At 37.0% G+C, this 23,066-nt stretch overlaps 4 protein-coding genes and 1 long non-coding RNA gene across 11 annotated transcripts in view; 2 read left to right on the top strand and 3 right to left on the bottom strand.

Annotated features, from left to right (window-relative positions):
- The first annotated feature begins 834 nt into the window (after positions 1–834).
- Tti1 (Telo2 interacting protein 1) lies at positions 835–4,323 on the top strand. 2 transcript variants are annotated; one of them, XM_011308093.1, is made up of 3 exons: positions 1,156–1,215; positions 1,310–1,656; positions 1,773–4,323. In XM_011308093.1, exons 2-3 carry the CDS (start codon positions 1,336–1,338, stop codon positions 4,230–4,232), a joined length of 2,781 nt encoding a protein of 926 aa, XP_011306395.1. In that variant the 5' UTR covers positions 1,156–1,215; positions 1,310–1,335; the 3' UTR covers positions 4,233–4,323. The 2 variants fall into 2 exon arrangements, with proteins under 2 accessions (XP_011306394.1, XP_011306395.1); XM_011308092.1 differs by having other exon boundaries at positions 835–1,656.
- Positions 4,263–7,188, bottom strand: Rrp42 (exosome complex component Rrp42). Of its 2 annotated transcripts, none has more exons than XM_011308095.1 (6): positions 5,683–7,188; positions 5,288–5,497; positions 5,036–5,201; positions 4,769–4,963; positions 4,515–4,670; positions 4,263–4,437 (listed from the first exon to the last, which is right to left on the bottom strand). In XM_011308095.1, the coding sequence occupies exons 1-6, from the start codon at positions 5,691–5,693 to the stop codon at positions 4,333–4,335; spliced, it is 843 nt and encodes a 280-aa protein (XP_011306397.1). In that variant the 5' UTR covers positions 5,694–7,188; the 3' UTR covers positions 4,263–4,332. The 2 variants fall into 2 exon arrangements, with proteins under 2 accessions (XP_011306397.1, XP_011306396.1); XM_011308094.1 differs by having other exon boundaries at positions 5,288–5,484.
- Positions 7,189–7,421: 233 nt separating this feature from the next.
- Positions 7,422–7,986, bottom strand: LOC105268490 (uncharacterized). The gene is made up of 2 exons (XR_892339.1): positions 7,585–7,986; positions 7,422–7,494 (listed from the first exon to the last, which is right to left on the bottom strand). It is a non-coding gene; the product is annotated as an uncharacterized lncRNA (long non-coding RNA).
- Positions 7,987–9,206: 1,220 nt separating this feature from the next.
- Positions 9,207–23,066, top strand: part of ec (echinus) — a 26,711-nt gene continuing 12,851 nt past the window's right edge. Inside the window, exons 1-2 of one of the 2 annotated variants that reach the window (XM_011308090.1) lie at positions 9,207–9,542; positions 12,404–12,672. In XM_011308090.1, coding sequence (XP_011306392.1) covers positions 12,418–12,672 — 255 coding nt within the window. In that variant the 5' untranslated portion in view covers positions 9,207–9,542; positions 12,404–12,417. Of the gene's footprint in view, positions 9,543–12,403; positions 12,673–21,038; positions 21,093–23,066 lie in introns of those variants that run through there. The other variant, XM_011308091.1, reaches the window with a different exon arrangement.
- The window catches only part of LOC105268487 (uncharacterized), a 27,859-nt gene continuing 14,649 nt past the window's right edge, over positions 9,857–23,066 (bottom strand). The window contains exons 1-4 of one of the 4 annotated variants that reach the window (XM_011308088.1): positions 11,452–11,680; positions 10,913–11,103; positions 10,773–10,803; positions 9,857–10,627 (exon numbers count right to left, since the gene is read on the bottom strand). In XM_011308088.1, coding sequence (XP_011306390.1) covers positions 10,617–10,627; positions 10,773–10,803; positions 10,913–11,103; positions 11,452–11,584 — 366 coding nt within the window. In that variant the 5' untranslated portion in view covers positions 11,585–11,680 and the 3' untranslated portion in view covers positions 9,857–10,616. Of the gene's footprint in view, positions 10,628–10,706; positions 10,804–10,912; positions 11,104–11,451; positions 11,681–15,615; positions 15,810–23,066 lie in introns of those variants that run through there. The other 3 variants (XM_011308089.1, XR_892337.1, XR_892338.1) reach the window with 3 other exon arrangements.

The raw sequence follows: 23,066 nt of genomic DNA, 5'->3' as shown, positions 1-23,066 counted from the left end.
ACAGTAATGAGCGCTTGCCAGGAAATGGTACGAGAAAATGGATGAATAAAGAAGGAAGATATATCTGGAAATTGAGCGGACCGGTTTAACTTTTACTTTTCACCTGTAAGTATATATACGGAAGTCCTGGTCTATGTGCGTGAAAGTGGTAGGTATTCTTATTATTTTTTCTGTATAAATAGGTACTAGCGGAAGTGAATTATTGTTTCCATATATTTATTTCAATGGGCATCTAGAGCGTGAATTCGCCATGATTTTTCCACGGTAATAAGAATAATTGGTGGCTCAACGGTCATCGTCAGCAATAATTAGCCAACGGTCCTTGACACGCTTGTAACGATATATTAAAAATAATAAATCATATTGTGGGGAATTTGGGAATTCGGCGAGAGTGTTATCGAATTCATTGATATTCATTGATACATCCCGAATTTGCAACGAGATGCTTTCCAGAAAACGTGAAACCCCCATAAATAGACGTAGCCATTTCTGTCCTTTTCCATTTGATTCCTACATTCCTTAGGCACATTTCCTGAGGATGTAGGAATAAATCGAAGGTGTACAAGGGGTAGCGGATCGATTTCAAGTTCAAAATGTTCTCCATCCGCATTTTTCAGTTATCGACGATCTCAACTTTGCGCTCTGTTTTATTCACACTCACGGCTTCTCAAAATTATCGACACTTTCATCCTCGGATTCTTCTTTATTCGCACGGTTAATCCTCCCGATTAGTTCAAACGCCACCGCTAGAAAAAGTGAATCTCTGGTATAGTATTGCAGTTCCCTTTAAGACCGGTCGTGAACACGTGACATCTGCCATCAATACATATTTGTTTGCGTTACATACCTTCAGTTCCATTCACCAACTATGATTTTTCAAATTTCTTTATACACAAGAACCTGATCATCTGCACAGTAGAAATACTCCCTTCCCATTATAAATACAAATCGCCCAACATGTGTCAGAACATGAGTGAAATTACAGCTCATCAGGCCTTCTCCAGCCTCAAACCGCTCTGCGATTCATTAATAAAAAATCCAAATAAACAAAATGCCGAGAAAGTGTGCGATTGCCTGAGCAATTTGCCTAGATCTGTTTTAGAAAATCTCGCTGATTATGTGTTGTTTCCGCCACTTGTGCATTTGGAACACGGGGCCATCAAACTGGAGATACGATTACAATTACTAAATATCATAAAAGCTGTACTGAGTAGAGTAAGAGTTCAAAAAATCGAATTGTTCTTCAAACTGCATTCGATTCTTTTGAGTCAAGTGCGTGATGCTCGACAACCAACTGTGTTAATTCCAGAACATGAAGAACTGAAATTGAACATAATGCATTGTCTGAGACACTTGTTCCTCGCTGCATCGTCAGACCTCATTGAGCTGATCTACACTCGAGACAATTCGTTGAGACTCAGTGAGAGTTTTTTCGCCTGTGTCTCCATCGCCAAGGAGGAAAAATACTCCACTTTGAAGATTGCAGCGATGGAAACTCTGATGACTCTTTCATACACTCACGATGAAGCTGACGTCTCTGATGTTGTTTTGAGGAGCCAAGTGGCTGACGTAGTCATGCTATATTTTCCTGGGATTATTCGTGGCATGCTCGATATTGCCGGTGGAAGTGACACTCAGAATCATAAAGTTACTTTGGTATTTATCAATTCACTCATTGAATTCTGCACATTACAATCCACCGCCCAAGACAATTATATTTTTATACCTACAATACAGTATTTCACGATATTCACATAATTGATCAATTTCAGATGTCGGTAAGAGCTCTGGGCAGAGTTATAACTCTTGTGATGGGAGATTCGCCACTGGAGGACCCAGGACTGTCTCTTCCACTGGTACCTGAAACCTCAGTAGCCTCTAGCTCGCCTGATCCCCTAGGAGTTAATTTAAAACTCACTACACAGGAGGACAAGGAGAAGTACCTGAAAACAGTTCGAACAGTCGAATGGCTCAAGGCAACGTCTGAAAAACTCACACTGCCCCTGAAGACCCTCGCTGATCTCTCAAAACACTCGCATCCCAAAGTGAGACGAGAACTCCTCACAACAATTTTTCTCTTAACAACCAAATGTCCCAGAAATATGAGTGAAAATATCGCTGACCTCGTGGACGTGGTGATCACTCTATCTGAAGATGACGAACAAGAGGTAAGAGATCCAGCGAAGAATTCCCTGAATGAGATTAATCACGCGATTATCGACAATCTTCGGACGAGATCGATAACGTCAATGCTAGAGGAAAATTTTTACAGACTACTCACAAAGCTCCCAAGAGTGATGAGAAGATCAGAAAATTCCGCTCAGCTTGCCTATCTCAATCAATTGACAGGGTACCTGAGGATATTTGGACCAGAACGTCTGCCAAAGCTCATGAGCTCGATTGCCCATCTCCGACGCCTTCTCCTAGCCCTGATTTACGTTATCGAATTGGACTGTCGCGAGGTATCAATACTCGATGACAATCAGATAACAACGATGGAGGACATTAGTTATCTGTCAACAAAATCGTGGAAGAAATTCAAATTCATTCTGGACCCAGCAGTACTCGACAAACTCATCGGGATATGTAAATTAATGGGGGAATTGGGGGATGTGTATATCCTCGTGGACAGTATAATTGAGTTAATGTCTGATATACCACAATATCAGAAGGAGCTGACGTTGCTGCTGAATTGGACATGCATGGCGTCGAATCCCACACTCGAAGTTCTCTATCCCCAGGTGATAAATCACTACATCAACCAGGAGTTGTGGTATCTACCTATTGAGGTGGAGGAAGAGACAACTCTGTATCAAGTACAAAGCAACATCCTCCAGAATTGTCTCCTCATGGAGGGTCTTGGGATTCTTGCAGTAATCCTGAGAGAGAATTACCAGCAGTACCTCCTGAAGACATTGTACCTCATCATCGAGAGAGCTGGCAATAAAAATCGATTGATCAGCTCCGTTGGTCTCCACACTCTCAATGAATTAGCCAAGTCTCAGGGGTATCCCAACATCTCAAATTTCCTTTGGCATAATATTGATTACATTTCCTATCACGTTACTGTGAAATTACGAAGGTTTGAGAAAAACCTAGGGGTTCTGGATGTTGTCATGATAGTCATGGAATACAGTACCCTTGATTTTCTCCCCTGCCTGAAGGATATCGTTGCTGAGGCTCTGGGACAACTGAAAGTTACGGTTGAGGGGAGCAATTCGCATTCCATACTGAAGGTATTGTATACGTTTATTTTGTGTATCAGGCGGCAAGTCTGCGGTCAGGGGTGTATGGAGGAGAATGTTAAAGTCTCAGAGAGTGTCACTGATAGAGTTATCCACGATTTGATGGAGTACTCGGAGGCTAAAAAGGCTGATAAACTGATGGACGAGGATTCAGGAATCCTGAATAGTGAAGGACAAATGGAATCTGGAGGTGAAAGCAATAACGGGGGGTTCAATGATCTAGGAGATCCTCAAGAAACCAAAGTCCCAGAGTACGTTAAACTTGTAGAGGACGTCATGCAGTGCAGTCTGAATTTTGTGCCATCCAAGAAGATTCCAGAGTCTCTGATAGCCATGGATATACTCCAGGGAGGGCTGGAGGTATTATCTCCCTGGACAGATCAGTTATTACCGTTAGTTCATAAACTTTGGCAGCCACTAGTAGAACGCTTCAAAGAGTCCAATATACTTATTATGAATCGTGCATGGCAACTTCTTTATACAACAGCTCAATGCTCAGAGGATTTTGTGAGGGCTCGCACTCTCGAAAAAGTAAGCCCTGCTATCGCCAAATTCTTGGAGATTTCGGCGAAGGAAAGTCGTGGAAAAGATGAGAAAAATCCTTATGGATTCACACAAATGTTTAAACTGCAGAGAATTATTTTGTCTCAAGTTGGGGCAATGGCGAATTATTTGAAGTTGCAGGAGAAGTCGCTCTGGCAGTTGCTGAGCATGACAGAGTGTTATTTAGATTCCCATCAACATCCTGTATTGCAGGACCGCTGCGTGGAATTGTTTAAAACAATTTTTCATTGTAATGGGGAAGTCGTGTGGGTCAAGTGTCTCAGTGTATGGAATTCTTCTGTGAAATGTAGTTCAATGCATGTTGTCCCCACGTTAGATGATTTAAACACGATGCAGGACGAATCTATTGAGACTCCTTATGGGAAAAACATTGGGGTATTATTAAAATATATTTATGAAATTACCAATGGGGAGTTTCGATAGTGAAATACATTGTAAAAAAATAGATAAAAGTGTTTTTAGTATTTTTTTAATCAAATGAAATGGTCCTTATTCTTAAATATAATTCCCCTTCGTATATTATTCATCCAAGAAAACCAAATATAGGTCGCTGTGGTCCGAGAGCCTCTTCTTTTCTCAGGGCTGCCATCAGAGTCTCGTTCAATCTCTTCCCCACTTCTTTTCCACTCTATAAAAACGTTCAATTAAGAAATTAGATGAATTTGTGCTTTGTAATACTTTGTTGACGATATGGAGGATAATTACCTCTAGAGTTTTTAGCAATGTAGACGTTTGGAGACTTCCATATCCTGTTTTTACAATGGAGGTGATTCTTCCCTTTGGTGTCACTGACACCACGACATTAGCAGCTGCACACAATTCCTCGTCTGTTGTTGGATCCACAACACAGTTGTCTCCAATCTATAAAAGAATACATAAGAGCGATAAAATGACTAATCAAGTAGACGATAAAAAAAATTATACTCAGGGAAAAACTAGGAAGACAAAATTTTGTTCACCTTGCACAGAGTAACGAGAACTGGGTAATTGTCAACGTTCAATCTGATACAATCGAATGGATCATCCGACAACTGAATATCTGCGTCATCACCATCGACTTCAGCAGTAGTTAATTTAGGAATTTCTGTGGCGAAAAGAGCGCATTTCACAGCTGCTCCAATAGCATCGAACAAGTTTCCATCGCACTGTAAAATCTGCGGAACGTTTATTAATTGAAAATCCGATATACTCTGTCCAGGAACTGATGAGAACGTAGTTCATCTCACCAATACGTCGATGTACATCTTCCAACATTTTTTATGAGGCAAAATACACAACATCGTCAGGTCTAGTCCGTTGGAGGATTGATAAGCATTCGTCAGTACATTACTAATTTCACTGCCCAGCTCCTCACCACCTTTGCCTTCGAATTCTGGGGTTGCGTTTGCAGAACTGGAATGAGGGGAAATGATGTAGAGATTCTTGAGATTGGAATCGAAATGGAAGCTCTGGAATTTCCGACAAATTTCTCGTTTTACCAATCAACGAAGAACTCGATTTTTCCCTCGTTAGGCCGATCGAGGGTTGGAGAATCAATTTCCACTTTAACAGTTACCAAGACATCCGTATTTGCTATTCTCAGACGAACTGAACCATTAGTTTGTGGCATTACGTTTGTCTCTATCTCGAATGCACGATATTCCAGACGAGAACGTCCATCTGTCCGAAAATCTGCCTGTAAGCCAAATCTGGTAATAATGTTGTAAAGATAAATTTAATTCACTGTAAAAATATCTTCTAACGTTCCTCTCTGAAATCGTCTATCAATGAAAATATTCAATTCAATTTGTTTCATTAGAAATTAATAATTGTCCCATTATCCACATGCTTATTCGTATTTTGCTGATTTTATTTTGAGACCATATCAACTCACATCAACTCCATGAAGAATGAACGTTTTCTCAGCTAAACTCAATGAACTTTGCGCCATTATTATAATGATTGGAATGAATTAACAATTGTCTCTAAAAATTTTTAAAATCTCGTCTACAAAACATTTCCCAACTTTCTGTTGTCATCTGCACACGTTGTCTCTCATTATTTAGTAGAATTAATCATGAGTTAACCTTCACATTTTCACCAACTGCCATCTGTAGGTAATAATGATATCCACATCAGGAGAATCTTATAAAAAAAAATCATTTAATCAAACAAAACTCGTTGAAAGTGATTATAATTCACTCATTATTATTGGTTCATTATTTTATACAGAATTCTATTACTTTTATGAAATCCTAATTTTTGGCATTGACAAATTATTTCACTCAAAAATTCTACAATACCAAATTCTTTCTATTCTCTGGTGATCTTCAATATCCCCTGATTTTACAAATTTTATTGATTATTGGAAAATTGAATACATCAGCAGAAATTGTAACTGTTTCGCTTACAATCACGCACCTAAATATTTTAATATGACTTGATAAATTCGGAGACAGCATGATTCGGACTATTATATCTAGCTTTAAAAAACGTCTAACTACTAACACCAAACGAAAATAAAAATCAACAATTAAATCCACTGATGGATTTAATAAACGGAAATTGGAATTCTTCGAGTATCAAAACAAGAAAAATGTTCCAAATACTCGACGAATTCTGTTCTCTTCTGGACCTTTTGAATCGAAAAAATATTTAATTCATTTATTGTCATGAGATCAAGTATTTCGCAAATATTCTATGTCATGACTGATTATTTGCGACTATTCGAATATGCATCTACAAATTATTAGTAAAGAGGTAAGAAGTAGCAAATCGACTTGTTCTCTAACCAACATTTCGAGAAATATCCCTGAATATAAGAGAGATATCGGAATTATTCTCAAGAGCTCAAACAAAATCTTCAGAAAAATTTCACTATCTCTCTTAAATTCGCACATATTCCTCGTTAACTTACATATCACCAGCGAGATATAGTGAGACGAGTCAAATTTGATTTTTATTGAGTATCCATTGATTTCCTATTGATTTCAGAAGCAACTGCCAGAAATCTTCTTTTATTCGAAATTTAATGATCTATCAAAAGTTCTTTAATGTGTTCTTCCTAAATTAGTAATTATAAAGAATGTTAACTTCTACTTATCTCACTTCTCCACAGAATTACTGAACTAAATTAAATCGACTTGTTATTCTTTACCCCTTTACTACTTAAATAAATTCTGCCTCGACGAAAAATTCATTCCCTACCTCACAACAACTCAAATTTGATATGAATAAATATTTCTCTCACTCAATTGAATGAATGCAATCATCAAACATATTTCCTTCTATTTTTCACTTTAATAGTATTTACGTTTGTTTTTTAAGAACAATCAATGGTCAATATGATAATGTTAACCTCCAAGCATCACTCGACAACATGCTTGGTTACTTAATAACTATTCACAATTATTGCTCCAAAATAAACAATTGCCAACTCCGCTGTAGCATATCAAAGATACAGCAGCAACAAAAACAAGTGTGCATATTATACATGGCTTTCGCTCCAGGAAGAAACCAATTAAATACAACACCATGAACATCACATGGGTTTGGAGTAGAGCTGGATTTACTGGTTTTGGTATCAGTAAAACTGGAATTAACCACTGTAAACAATACATTATCCTTTCTTCCTTTTGTTTAAATTAATAAATTGTCTATTGTAACGAGTACAATCCATTCGTCAGAGAGACATTTCCATTGAGACCTGAAACAACGTAACCAAACTCCCATCAAATACTGATAATTCATCAAATTGTATTAACGATTTAATAATTATTAATATTAGGAAACAGACCTTCTTTCTATCGGTCGTCATAACCTCGCCAATTTGTCCATAATTCATACCACGATGTACAAATAATTAATACTGTTCATTTGGTGAGACTGAGATTTATGGAATCAATGTTGCAATAATTTTTCACTGGTCACTTGGGTAAAATGATGATGTTTCAATCACACTCTTCAATGATTCTTTTAATAGTTATGATTTTTTAGGTTTTCTGGGAATTGGAGATTTTGCGATCGAGTTTAGTGCTCTATTCATATTTATTCGGTGCACGTTATCTTTTTATTTAATCTTGATCCTCTTGCGAACTCTGTAACCCATTTTTTACGGCTATCATCGATGGAAGACTGAAAAAATTCGATGATAAATATGGGGATTATAATCTTGAAGACAGTTTATTGGGCGTTTGCGCTCTTTCCGAGACTGATGATAGGGTAGGGATTTTCGTTACCGACTGAAGGTGAAATCCTTGCGATTGATCGAGGGTAAATTCAAAATTTGATAAACCCCCGGCCCGGGGTTTTTGTGATTTTCTGCGCCATAAAGATAATCAGATGATTTTGACAGTTTCAGGTTTTCTGTTAGAATCATGATTTATCATAAAATCGGAAAAATTGAGCATTTTTAGGAACTTCTCCAGGCATTTGAATTACTTATTCATTTTCGGTGTCATGGGTATGATGCTTTTTATGATTTAACTTCCTCATTTGGACTGTCTTTGCGTGAGAATGTGATTTCAATCGTTCACATAAAGAAGTTTAGTTCTGAAGTTGAAGAACAAAATGTATAAATCGAGTAATCTTCATTCCTCGGTTTTGATTGTATCTTTTTAGACCGAGGAGTAGTCGCATTTTGATTGATCGTTTTTTTTTGTAGAGAAAAGGAGAAAATCGCATTGAAAAATCATGGTAATGTCGAATTTCGATTTAATTAAAAAAAATTAGAGATAATTATGATTATATCATTATATATTTTCAATTATTACTAAGGTTAAAGTATGAATAGCTTCTTGTCTCGAGAGAATACGAAATTTGACGAAATTTAATAATCATTGTAATAATCCTGAATCTAATTACATCCGATAATTTGTGGTTGAAGCACAAAACTTTTTGCAAAGCCGCTTGCGTACATTCAATTCTAAAACAATTATTGTTCTGAGCGTGTACATCCATATTTCATTGTAAGCACGTGAATTTTCGTGCAATTACTAAATTTACACGTGCAAAAGTAATTTCTTCCTCAATATAAGAGCTGCATGAGCGCCATGTGCGCCAAGCATTTTACACCGATTAACACCGAGAGGCAACCGATATTGGCGGTTTATACAATTGTATAAACAATTGCAGGCCTCCTTGTCAATCCAGTGTCTCATTCCGAATGAATAATTGTCTGAGGTACAACAATCCCGTGTTGTTCAACGAGACATAATGCTGAATTATCAAATAATAACTGTACGCGGTACATGCAAGAGTGTAAATGGTAAAAGAGGGCATGCGGTGAGGAAAGTTAAGGCAAGTTGAGGTACAGTGTTGAATACAACAGGGAGTTGTATCCAATCATGAAGCAGAATGGTAGTAGCCATCTTGCTCAATTTCTGGCCTTCCTAGCTGGAAGTGGATGGAAGTAAATGGACTAACAGTATACATTGGCTGCCAGTCAGCGACTGACGTCTTCCAAACTCTTGTTTATCTCAATTATGGCTATTTTGAATTTTGAGAGACTCATTTTCTACTTATCAATTCATTGAAAATAGCAAAACTCTATGTGATCACTGTGATTGTTCAAATGAAGAGTGAAATTGTGACGATCAATTGATTGCAGTGGTAAATTGAACTGAATGGATTGATTGACATTCTGGGTAAACAATGGAAGTATTCAGGCGATTTTCCACTGTCGACGAATAACAGCCACTTGTTGCTTTTACTGGAGACTATTTGGGATTAGTAGTAAATGTTCATCAATTTGTGGTAAATAGATTGAATTTTTATTCTGAGTAATTTATTTTCAATTGTGCACATTGGAATCTTAAGGTTTTCCTCGTGCATCGATCGGTTAGATGAATTGATGAGGTTGATGAGGAATTATTTTTATGTTAGATCGATAATGTTATGTATTAATCCGATGTTATATATATTAACATATTACTTCACCTTGATGTGGTAAAAATATTGAGAATTGAATGAAGTGAAAAATCAATTGAATGTAAATGCATTGAACGAAATAATATCCAATAATTAGTAAACGATGGAAATTATATAGAAATTATTAATAATAGTTATTGTTTAATGATTAAAAACTTCGTTTACTGCGTGAGGAGAATCAATTCCCCAGTGCGCTCGTTCATCACAATTTGAAATTTCGAATTACAGAGATTTTTTGTTTATGACATGCGCTTGTATTTCATCATTTGCGATTTCTAATTCCATCTTTCAACATTCCGGCGGATAGATTATACACCGGAAACGGTAAATATTTGAATTACGAGCATGCGCGTTTTCCGTACATTTCCAGGATGTTTTCTCGTTTTATTTCATTCACATCACTCGAATGTGTAATTATCAAGTCGATGGGAGATTATTCCGGATTTTTGTGTCATCCATCCAGAGGGTGGGATTAATCTTCTCAGTTCATTAGATATACAATATAATATATTCTCCCCGCATAGTTATGTTGGTATCCGCGTGTGCCTAAAATTATTATGTCTCCGAGAGAGGAGAATAGTTGTCTCTGAATAATTCCTGGCATGAGTGAATCCCTGGATTTTCTGATGCGTTGTGAAAGCGTAATACATAATCGATGTGTAAGTGTCATTCCAAAATGATTCATCGAATTTAATCAACTGGAATCTGTCTCTTGATTGGTCTTATAAATTCCGTAATACTTGTGCTCTATAAATTCAAGGGAGGGAAGATCGTAGATCCATCATTCAATATCGAGTACTGATCTCGGTATGGGAGTATCTTATCTTTATTTATGAATCTTCATCTGAATTGAGGACAAAAATTTTCTTCAGGCTTTCTATGGAATCATTTGGATCTCCTTCATTCACCCACTGAGTCACCGGCAAATAGAAAACACATATTAGAAACCTCGAATTTTTTGGGACGATTAAATTTATTCCCGATCTCCAATTCAACTTATTTTTAATTCTACCATTGTTTATTTATTCTTTATTTGTTCTTTATAATCTTATTCACCTTTGTCGACACTCCTGCACCGTACGACCCCCTGAAACAGTTCATCCGATTATAATTAATTATAATTATAAAAAAGGATAAAGTAAAGGTTAATAATAAGAAATTTTTGTGAAAAGAATAATAATTATGATAAAATTCACCCATATTGCATCTCTAAATGACTGGCACACAGTACCCCAAACAATTGGTCCCACGATCGTCGAAAATTTCATAAAATCATGTATCACGCACATGGTAGAAGACCCACAGCAATCGATCGATGGCACGTAGTAAATTATGGTAGTAATGGTGTCTGGCAGTATTGTGATAACGAAAACAGAGATCATTCCGACTGAAAAAAAATATTATGTTCTATTGGGTATTATTATCACTCCGCGAACGTGACAACTAGGAATATTTCGATAACCGGAAAAATACCCGATTATTCATGCATACGTTGCATTGTAATTTATCTCAAAGTAATTCCTGGCAGCAACGCTTTTTGTCTCAATATTGCTTAACTATTGATTAATATTTATACATTTCAAATGCATTTGTAATGTATTAAAAGTATAAGCGCCAATCTATATGAGAAGAATTTGATTTACGTAAAAATTAAGTGTCAATCTTCTTCATTTCCTTAATTTGTGATGAATTTATTATTACCGATTTATACATTTTCTCGTGTTAAAGATTTTACCGAGTAATCGAAAAGCGTCAGTTTCACGAGCTCTTTGGTTTTCATCCTTTATCCCATGATCTCTCCCACGTAATCTTGCATAAACTAATAAGTTGAGACCAACAGCTGCACCACAAAATTGCATCAGATACATCCCAGTGAAAAAAACATAAACAGCAATTCCCGTCTCCCCCCGAAACAGGTCATACAATTGAAGTTCAAACGCTGCATTTACACTTGTGAATCCCCAAATGACGAACACTCCTTTAATCGCTGTGGACGTGTTAGATAGATTTTTATACCAAACAGATTCATAACAACAAAAGGCTAGATATCGATCTAGGTTAAAAAGGACAATAGTCAAAAGGGAAGACTGGAAGACAATACGATTGATATAAGCCTGATCGATACTAGTTTTGATGTTGAAATTGTACTGAAGCACGTCCTCCAATATCTCCAGTAACGAAAAAATATTGGAGACGGTGAGACTGAATATGTAGCATCCGCTCGGATTGTGCATTGATCTTTGCACTGTCACTGTCACAATGACAATTAAGTTGAGGGCCAATCCCACGTACAGCATTACAGAATCAACGGTTCTGCGACTTAATTCGTTAAAAAATAATTCATCACTCTCTTCGATAATGATTTTGCCCGTTAACTGAATATTGAAGATATAGTCCTTTCTCATGGTTCTCACTGCTATTCACCACCAAATTGCTATTCATAACTGACGATTTGATGAGGCGCCTGGATGTGAATAGTCTAGGGTTCCCTCGGTACTTCCGACGAGGTGTGCCAGTTTAATTGTCTACTGCATCTAAACTAATAACATCTTTTAACACGCAACGATGTTATCTGGGTGAAGAGACCTGTCAGAAGCGAGACGAGGGCTTGCGTGCGATCGTGTAGAAGCGTGCGTTTCAATGACATTGACAGAGTTATTAGTTATATAAATTAAAATTCTGTGCAGATTGCGTGGATGTCATGGTGACAATGATGGAGCTGCTTCAGCAGGAGAGAAGCTGTGAGAATGGGCTGGAGTACTCGAAGTACTTGCAATCATCTCACACGAAAATCATGAATCACGTGCAACATCCATTGCAAAATCCACTGCAGAATCCAGTGCAGAGCCAAGATGATCAGCTGAATGTTGGAGATCACAACACGAGTTTCAATGGTACCAAGGGATTGCTCAACAAACCTGGCCAAAACAATTGCTTCCTCAATAGCGCAATACAAGTGAGTAATTCAATTGTCACTATCGATGACGTTGGCTAAATCATCAGTACTTGAGTAGTTTGACGTGCGAAATGTAGTACCGTTTACGTTTTCAACTCCAATATGTGTTGACGGTTTCCGGGAAGTAATTACCTTCGGTGGTGAACCCTTCATCGTCTACCCCATGTTTCCATGATTGAAGCAGATTCTGGGGGTCATTGCCAAGCCGTGAAATTACACTAGTGTTTTGTTACTGATCGTGGGAGGGACCTTGTATCCAACTCGTCTACCTCACAAGAGGTGAAGGTACGAGGTCTTGAGACGTTAGACCTCGTCCTCATCCGGTCTTCATCTACTGTTTATATTTTAGGTTCAAGGCTCATTTTATAAAAATGTATTTGATGTATACAGATGCTGTCAAGGGGACGCCGTCAAGGGGACGTAGTCCGTCACGTGAAAGCTTTCCTGTAAAAGTATTCCTGTTCGAGGAGTCGGTAATTGCCATTTGTGACACAATAATCTTTGTGATTACTATTATTACCGGTTTTCATGATTTTCAATTATTTACAATGATTTCGTGGAATGGAAATCAATCATTCTCGATCATTCACGCTTTTGACAAAAAGCAAATACTAATTTAGAAGCTATTGGTTTATGAAAGGTAATAGAAATTTTCCAAGAGGATGTGGCATTTATTCCCGATACAGCAAGAAATGATTTTTTGTTAAAAAATTATTCTTGAACTAGTTGATGACATCCTCAAATTCAATCCTTCATGAATTCTCATCTTTCTTATAATCGTTTTTCCCTGATTCGACGTAAGTTAAGACAGCTGGAGATATTCTTTGTTACTTGACACTTGCATCTGATCCCTATCTATCGGGGGCTGTCGTAAATAGCCGGAAGAATCGTTATACGAACCTCATCTGGACACGACTCTTCAATCTCGATATTCTTATAGACGGTTTTGGTAATGGATTCGGGTAGAAGATGACGTGAATGTCTAAGAGGGATTAACGGACCAACGAAATGGGTGGATGTCTATGAGTGAATTTATAACTCAAAGGGAGATTTAGAAAGGAAAAAATAAGGAGTAAAAAATTTTACTCAAATACTGCTAATCATTTATTTTCCTCACCACAAATTACTTGCCCTGGAAATAATCTGCACGTATATTCCGAGAGGAATTGGCAGAAGTCATTGGTATTGATGTTTTCAAAACAATGTCAGGTAATAATATTTATATTTGCTGAATTCCTTTGTAGTGTACTGAATTGCTCAATTACTCGGAGACCGAGGAGTTATGAGGCCGAGTTTTCGTTAACTTCATTAATTTCATTGCTAATGAATAAACTGTTTGCTTCCGGCATGCAAAGATATTTCTTAATATCACATAAATAATTATAATGGATAGAAATAATTGGATTCAATTAATCATGAGGATTGAATAAATTTCCGTTAAGTCAAAAGAATATTATTTAAATTAACGATTTCGATGCAGGGAGTCTTGAAAATTGATGTTGTTTATTAATCGAGAGAGTGAAGAGGGGAAATCGTGCCCTTGATAATTTTCAAATGATATTAGCTCAAGTAGATTGGAACACGATGGGGTCCCCTCAGGAACACTAAATCAAGAACAATGAGAAAACCGCCCAGAGGACTGTTGAAATGTCTTGGAGGTCCCTCAAATACGATATTACTAATGGCAATCGCTGAGCCATACATCCGGGCCCCTCGTTCTGGTTGGAAATAATAGGATGCACAAGTACATATGAAGTCAAACTCAGCAGGTACTGTTGTACCTTAAAGTGGTAGAACAAAACCTGTTGCACGAGTCCAATTGAAGCAGGTGCACTTTTGGTGGATCCTCTGATTCACCTGAGGAAGCAGCTGCTACTTTGGGACTAACGAACAGTAACACTTGGCGGTGAAGAAAAAAAATATTGTCGGGGCCAGATTTATTTTTATTCTTCATTCTGAATAGGTGCTTTGTGTTGATGGCCAGATTCCACTCGGAGGGAAGAAAATCATTGAAATTATCATAAAAATGGCGTAACAATAGCACTCGGAGCGCAAAATGGATAAATTTGGAAAAATTAACTTTTCGTTTTTCTGGAAAGTTCAGTCGAAACGTAATTTTTCATTTTTTTAAATGTAGCCTTCAGTCCGAGGTCAGTACAATCATTATGGAAAGACATAATCACGGAAATAAGTGCAAATTTTAAGAGAGTAAATCGTAAAAGTTTTCATTCCCAACAGATTTATTACACAATAATTCACGAATATTACCCGTTCAATGCAAAAAACATTCTATCGCTGGAAAATTTATGGAATTTCAAGGAAACATTTATCTTTTACTGTGCAGTTTCCCTCGATTAACGTAAAGCTGATCGACATAAGAAATTCTTTTTTCAAATGTTCAATCTAGGTTGCACATTTTACAAAATCGATTACATCAATAAAACACGGGAAAAAGATGCCAAAAAATTGTATTTTGAAAAGCAATTGAGGATCGGCAAATCAATAAAAAAAAATTCCATTGACTCATCTGCGTAATTACAGCTGAAGCAATAACACGTCAGAAAGTAATTACCCTTTGCACAGCCCGTGGAATAGAATAATTAAAATCCCATGGAATTAATTATAAATATTCCAAGCTGTCTGTCATTTTTCCTCCCATCTATACACCGATTAAATTTTCCCTTTGATGTCGATTTTGTCGAGGTCAGCGGGTTTGCTCTGTGAAATCTGGATAATACTCTAGGTCCCACGTGATTCAAGTACCGTGACCACGCGAAGGAAAGCGAATGAGTGAAGCCACGATATGGGAGAACGGACAATACGGCTTTTTTTTAACGATGGAAATGTGTGTATGAGCGAGGAAGGAGGTGTGGGGATAAAGAAGTAGTGGGGGAGAGGGGGTGGGAGGGGGAGGGGGGAATAATCAAAACCGGAAGTACCTACCGGAACTGTTTTTCCTCTTTCAAGTTTCACATGACTTCTACTGCTCATCGCACAGATCGCAGCAATTTTCTATGTCGAGTTCAGGGCTGACAGGAGGGCGCCAACTGTATTCTGCTTTTCTGATTCTTTCGTCAGATATGCGACCCTGCAAGGCTCTCATTTCAGCCTCTAATCCTCTTTTTAGTCTCTAATTACTGCAAAATATTACAAATTATTCCAAATTATTGCGAAATATTATTCTCATATACGTGAATCCTTAACGGAAATGTGACCAGAATATTCCCATTTTATTATATATCACCAACAATTTTTAAGTTTTGGGGAAATTAATGGAAAATGTAATTAATGTGTTATTATCCTGATATTTATCCGGAATATTGATAGGACGTGGGAAAATTGGGGAAAATGTATCCTTGGATTTTGAGTTAATTGGAAATGTCTCCTTCGCTTCTAGTGGTTGGATTGACTATCCATTATTACTCTATGGATTATTAACAATTACCAATTTGGGGTGAAAGGGTTCGACAAATTGTCTCACAGAGAGATTTTCCTACTTGTCGGTATGGGAACAAGATTATAACCTGCCTACGGCACAATTGTCATATCTCTGTATTGATCAATTACTTCTCGCCCATACGTACATTGGATTAATACACAATGGTAATTGATTGATCTCCCAAAAAACTGGTGTAGACTCGGTGTGTAAAGAAAATTTAATTAATCAAATCCATTTGTCCGCAAAACCTTTATTCAAAAATTCATCCTAATTGGATCATTCGGATAATGTTTCGACTAACTAATCAAAGTTCAGAACAATTACCATTAAACTTTCTGAAAATTTTGTGACCCGCCTAAATTTTTAGAATTTCTCATATTTATTAATCACTGAGAATAATTGTAAAATTAATATTTTTCATAAATATTATCCAAGTACAAATGATAAATTTCAGATTCGTTGATTTAAGAATGATCCATTGCCTCCATTTTTTAATTCCAAACAATGAAATAAATAAATAAATTAACGACGGACAAATACTCGAAACAGAACTGTTTGACATGCGTTAAAACCTGGACCCTGACTTGTTAAGACGAGTGGAAAAAATAAGTGTAATCAATCTGATTTATCCTTTTCCTTTTTCTACAATCAAGTTCATTGTGAGTCATACTATTCCTTCTTTCCATCGTAGGTCCTTACCCCGAAGCTGTGGCGCCCCCTGGATGATGCATTCCGAACCCTTTTTTGCGCCAAAACTTGGGACCTACAGCATCCCCCGAACAATCAGAAAAAAAGCAATTACTTTTACCAACTAGATTCATTAGTAAGAAAAATTCATAAAAAGCATTTTGAATCCAAATATTTCATTTCTGTTCATTTGCTTGTGTCCAGTAAACTTACGCGGTCGAAGTTAATTCATTTGAAAAATGGGAGAAGCAAAATGTAATTAATTTCCAATATATTTAATTGACTTGAAGACAAAGTTTGAAGGATCAGGAATAAATGATGAGTTTTACGTAAATTATTCAATATTTTTTTACTTCGATGTCGGGTTTTGACAAATTGAATTTATTGACGATTTCTGCTGGACCGTTTACTCTCGTCTATCGAATGATTGATTTGGAATTCGGGCCCCACATTAACATAGAATTCTGATCTGACGTGTGATGAATCCCTTTAATTAAGTACAGTAAACTTTTACTCCAATTGGTATAGCTTAGACTGGTTCTTGTATTCTACCGATCGGAGTAAATACGCTATAGTAAGAACTCTCTTTTACTATCCATTGCTGTCTCTCTACCACTCGTGAAACCGGTTTTTTATTCATCCTTGTTCAATACCCACCTCCACACGGTATTCATCTCTCTTCTCCTTGTCCTCGAAACTTTTACCGGTTGGAGATTTCTGGTACCGGTTTTCGACGTTCCTGTTTGATCCGAGGATGCCTCTCGGGAAGAGGAAAAAAGTTTTCAAAACAAATTGCACTCCTGATTTGTTTACACTCGAAAAAAAAATTGCACAATTTTCCAGCAACTGAAATTACACTGGAATTTTATTTAATGGTGAACATTCAGTGAAACTTCAACCTCTTGGAGATTCAAGAATGATTTTTCCGGGTTCGAGGTTATTTCGAATTTGGAAGAACGCTCAATAATTTCGGAAAATTCAATCAATTTGTTTAACAGTGATAATATATTATTTCTTATCTAATTAGATTATGCCAAATTAATACATCTAAATGAATTTAAAGAGTAATGCCCCAAAAAATGCATCAATATTTCTGTAATTATTATCGCTTTTTCAATACAAATAATTAGACATTTCAAATAGAAGACTTGTAAAAATTCAGGGCCTTTTTCAACACATATATTGATATTTAATTAGATTCGGGTGAAAATGAAAGGTAGACATTTTTATAATGATCATTGGCTCTTCAATAAAATAACGATGGCACAATGAGGCAAAAAAGATCGGTTCAAATTTCGCTGAATATTCGAGGCTGACGATTGCATGCGCTTTGGGGATTACAATTTCATTGTGCATCTGTGTCTATCCTGGATGTAGTTAGAATGTACCACAGAGCACGAGTATACAGAAACCGGTCTTACTGGATTGCCGTAACGTTTGTCTTCTTTTTTCTTTCATTTTCTCCACCATCTTGTCTTCGTTGTTTGTAAGGCCCCATAGCGCGCACGTGCGCAAAAATAGTAGAATTTCTGTTGTTAGATCCGCCGTGAGGAGAGGAAGAGTTCAACTCGCAAGACGCCAGGAGAATATCTTCAAGCACTAGGAACAAGTCGTGAATGCTTTTTTTTTATTTGAACGTTTGAAGGAAATTGACGGTCTGCTGAGAAGAAAAAGCCTTGGAATGACGGATTTCGCTGTCAATTTTTCTCCGCAGTTGTAACCTGTAATCTTCAGGGTAATTCCCTACCGCAAAAACTTTGTTTTCTTTTAATTGCGTGCCTTCGTAATGACCGTTTAACGATTCAATTCAATCGATTTGTGCAGTCACAGAACAATATTGCTGTTTCAGCGGAATATATGTCATTGGGTGCTCAGAGGAAAATTCAATGGAAATTGCAATACATTGAAATTACTTTTTGATAATTAATCGGGATCGAAATGGAATCTCATAAAAAGTGCCAGAACGGATTATTTATTTTTTGTATAAATTAAAAACTCTGATGACTCATCCCCGTGGAAACAACAGGTTGTTCCATTATTTTTCTCAACTAGAAATAACTCCGCAGCTTCATAGAAATTGTTGAACGTTCAAGAGTTTATGATTTTTGAGCCATAACAAGGCGAGTACTTTCTGTAAGATTTTACTCCTTTGAGATCCAAAAAAAATACTCGCGAAGCGATTTGTCGTTGTGGATTACGTGAAATGTTCCGTAAATTTTCGGGAAAATTGAATTTCTCTCGGGAACAGGGATCATTTTACTGGTGTTATTGCACTGCACTGGAGTTTGCGGAGTCCAAAAATAATCCGTTCGTTTTACGATATTTTTTTTTTACGGGATCATCCTAGTTGCTGAGCTTCTTAGAAATCGTGTCAGTAAGAACACCTTTCGTCTCGATGGCATTCTGTGGCATATGGATTACGAGGCATCAGTAACAGATGCTAAGACTGGAACACTAATAAGGTTTTTCGGTGCAACCGGTATGGTGTAAATGCGAGAAAAAACGAGGGTATTTTCACGTGAAGTGGGTTGTCTGCAGGTGGATTCGAGGCTGAGGGAATTTACGTTGAATTCTTGGGGTGAATGATATGCGAGGGGCTAATCATTAGTGAAGTCACTGTCTCTCTCAATTTAAATCATGTGAAATCATCTGAAATCACCTGAAGTCGCCTGAGATTCTTTGAAATCATGAAATCGGAGGGAATGCTTTTAAATAACTTGAAATCATGTGAAATTATGGTGTGATGATGCTTGACGACCAATACACTCCCCTATAATATGAATAAATCTGCATTGGACGGATGTCCAAAGAACCATTACTAATGAACTATCGGAGGAAATTTCTACTACTCAATGATCCGTGACGCCTAATTGAATTTTAATTTACTCGGGACTTTTGGCTTTCCAGCCGGTTCTCAGTTATAATTTAACAACATTAACTATGCAAATAGATGGGCGGAGTCAACGTACGATAGGTTACTGAATAAACAGAATCTAGAGGAGATAACTCGTCAAGTGCCGGGAAGACATTAGATTTTCGAGAAACTCAGAGATTGCTCTCTTTGTATTTGCGTTATAACTTTGGCGCTGAAATTTCCGGTGCGCTGTTAAAAATTTCTTGAACTATCAGCCACAAAGTTATATGGGTATCCAAATGTATGAGCTTGAATTCAATTTATAAAAATTTCCAAAAATTCCCAATTTCTAGTGAAATCAACGGAAACTCAAAAAACAATAACAATAAATTTCCAGTGGATTTCCAACTAATTACATCTAACCGAACCCACACAAAAATATAAAATCTGAACTAAAAATCTTCCACAAAGATTTAAAAAATCGTTAAAAACTTTAAATCTCTCGATCTCCCCCTCAAATCGTAATTTCCCTGGATTTCCAATGACTCCAAAAATAAAAATTTAATCATTCTGAACTGATGAGTCCGATGATCCCTCAAAAATCTGTCTAATGAGTCGGATTTTGACAAAAGTTTAAGTCGTAACCCCGAATTTACAACACCAAAAAATAACCGACCGGAAAAACCGGTATGAATAGGGGGAAGGGAGTGTTGGAGTCAAACAACTCGAAAACGTGGGTTCGAGTCGTAAAATATCGTAGTAACATATGAGGTAGTCCCCTTTGTTTGACCCTTTTTATATTTCTTCCTTTCTCTTCCCCCCACCTCATTGAAGCGTAGCACCTACAACTCGTTTTCCCCTCGTACGTTGTCAGATTCACCCACGTCGACGTAGTAAAACCGTCGATAGTGGTCACCTTATAGGGCCCTGTTGCCGTCTTTTTTTTTTTTGTCGACTGTAGAATCATCTACCTGCGCTTCACCTTTTCGTAACAATACACTGTAGCAAATCGGAGAATAAAAATCGAGGCTCAAGGCCCAGATATTCCAACCAGAAAGCCGGGAACAGAGGTTTGAGGCCCGACCACGGGGTCCCAGTGGCACTGCCATCGACTACCAACTCTTGGGCCGTACCCCATCGCATTGTTGCACTGACGCTCGCATCATCACGTATTGATATGAAGCTAGATGTTTAAATCAATTGTTAATTGCACTATTTGCTGGAGTTTTTACGAATCAAGTTGTTTGTGGCTATCGATTGTGACGATGTTTATCAGTATCGTTCTCATATCGTTCTTGGATCGAGTGACAATATAACGATTCGAGGGAATACTGTGGTCTTCAGCAAGTGGCGGGTCTTTTTTTCTGCGAGAATTGAGGGATGAAAATGAAGCAGGACGAGACACATCAAAGCCGAAGGGCTCTCTTTCAAATTGCCAAGGTCTGTAAAATAATTTATTTATACTTGGAGGTCAATTTTTTATGATAATTCTAGTGAAGGCAAATTGTGCAATTATAAAACATTAGATAGTTATTTTATAAATGGTGGGAACTACTCATCGATGTTGCGTGGAGAACATTTTTTTCTATTCGTTTTGGAACAATTTTATTGGAAAAATAATAGCCACAGGGGTCTTAGGCGACTCTTATTTTATAATAAATGGGTTCCGTAAATGGAGCATCTCCTTTGAGTGTCCCGTAAATGGTAAGCCTACTCTGCAACAATAGAAAAGAGCCGCAATGTTACAGCGAAAATTCTAGTGATGGCACGTTAATGTTTGCCCTATTTCTGGGAACATTGGCCATAAATGTGCGAATAATTTAAGGAGGGCCAAGAAAAGAGATGCTAAGTGACGAAAGGAGAAAAATTATAAAGCCGGTACTGGAATTTTTATTTATATTTAAAAGGGAGAATTTTTTCAATTTAGCACTTACCATAAATATTTATATATTTATATTAGTATATTCTTGACTAGAATAAACATAAACACGTGGATAGCATAGAAAATAGGGAAAATATAATAATGGGTGTGAATGTTAAATGATAAATATGAATTCTGGGGAATATCAATATATTTTTTCGATTAAATACAATAAGTCGGAGTCGTGTGTTCAGGGAGTGCTGAAGAATGGTTGAACGGACATTGTAAATGACATCCGACATGAGGACAACTGGTAACAATTGCAAGTGTAAGGGACATGAGACTCCGATGAATATGAATTGTAGAAAAAATTCTGTCATTTTTTCTCATCATATATTTGCATATTGGAGTAAAAAACAACGAGTTCTCTTTTCATACTCATACAAACACAACAACTCGACCGTTTCGAGGAATATCTCCGAATCTAAAGGAGATGGAAATATTCTCCTTACGACCTTTTTTGTAAGGCACATTGAGAGCTACGAAAAATGTCTCAACAACAATTTTGCTATCTCTCTCCGATTCACCGATATTCCGCGAATATTTAGACATCAATTGAATAATTTTGTTAGCCATTAACCCTTCGCTGCAGAATTAATTTCCGAATTATGTAGATGGGAAAAAAATCTACCGTCGAATTACGATTTAATGGTAATTGCGAGTGAATTTATATTTATCGGGAATTTGTCGATATTGGGGGATTACGGTGTGGGAAGATGGGCAGGAAGTAATTTCATAATTTAAAACTCTATAGTACTTGTACGTCGATTAATCGATAAGATGAATGAAATAAAAATGACTGATCCCGTTGGTAGCTCCTGCCGAATTATTGATATAATTTCTCGTATATAACCGGCCACACCTGTTTCGCTCCCCTTATTCATAGAAAATAAAAAGTTGTTTCCACATAGTGGCGATGCACTATGCGTCACACTTCGTTCCACACCATTTGTACATCGCTGTGGATTCCCATGGGTTGGGTACAGTGCACACGATAAAAGTTGAGAATAAACATACACGTGTAAGCGTCATATTTTTCGCATTAGAATTCCAAAGTCATTCATGTAAGATTCAGGTATTTCTCGGTGGAACGCCAACATAAAACGAGACACTCATTCATTTTTTCCCCTTTCGAATGAGGAAAATTGGAGGGGAAATTGTGGTCGTTCCACAAGACCTCTCTGCTAATTTTTCGTTTTAATAGTCTGTAGAGCACATTTTTTACACTCGGTAATGAAAGCTCGCTCTATGAGGTTACACCTTGTAATTGTTGTAGTTTTAATCTTGATGGGAGTTGGAAATTCATTCACTGTTGTTCGTTATCGCGAGTAAATATGCAAGTGCAAAAATTAAATTTCGTGCCATGAGTACAATATTTATTTATGAAGAATTTTCGACTACGTAATTAAGAAAAGTATTTGTATTTCTCAAACCGCAGTTCTTCCTCTGCAATAATAAAACAACAACAACAACAACAACAACAACAACAACAA

The sequence above is a fragment of the Fopius arisanus genome, unplaced genomic scaffold (genome assembly GCF_000806365.1).
Source record: "Fopius arisanus strain USDA-PBARC FA_bdor unplaced genomic scaffold, ASM80636v1 scaffold00058, whole genome shotgun sequence".
NCBI classification, from domain to species: domain Eukaryota; kingdom Metazoa; phylum Arthropoda; class Insecta; order Hymenoptera; family Braconidae; genus Fopius; species Fopius arisanus.
Note: the sequence above shows the minus strand (reverse complement) of the source record. Positions and strands in the feature narration are given on the sequence as shown.

Coding starts and splice junctions, on each gene's coding strand:
- Tti1 (XM_011308092.1), top strand. CDS start 958: ATGTGTCAGAACATGAGTGAAATTACAGCTCATCAGGCCTTCTCCAGC. Junction 1,657..1,772: donor AGAATCATAAAGTTACTTTG/GTATTTATCAAT, acceptor GATCAATTTCAG/ATGTCGGTAAGAGCTCTGGG.
- Rrp42 (XM_011308094.1), bottom strand. CDS start 5,739: ATGGCGCAAAGTTCATTGAGTTTAGCTGAGAAAACGTTCATTCTTCAT. Junction 5,485..5,682: donor TCATTCTTCATGGAGTTGAT/GTGAGTTGATAT, acceptor TTTGGCTTACAG/GCAGATTTTCGGACAGATGG. Junction 5,202..5,287: donor ATCGAGTTCTTCGTTGATTG/GTAAAACGAGAA, acceptor CCCTCATTCCAG/TTCTGCAAACGCAACCCCAG.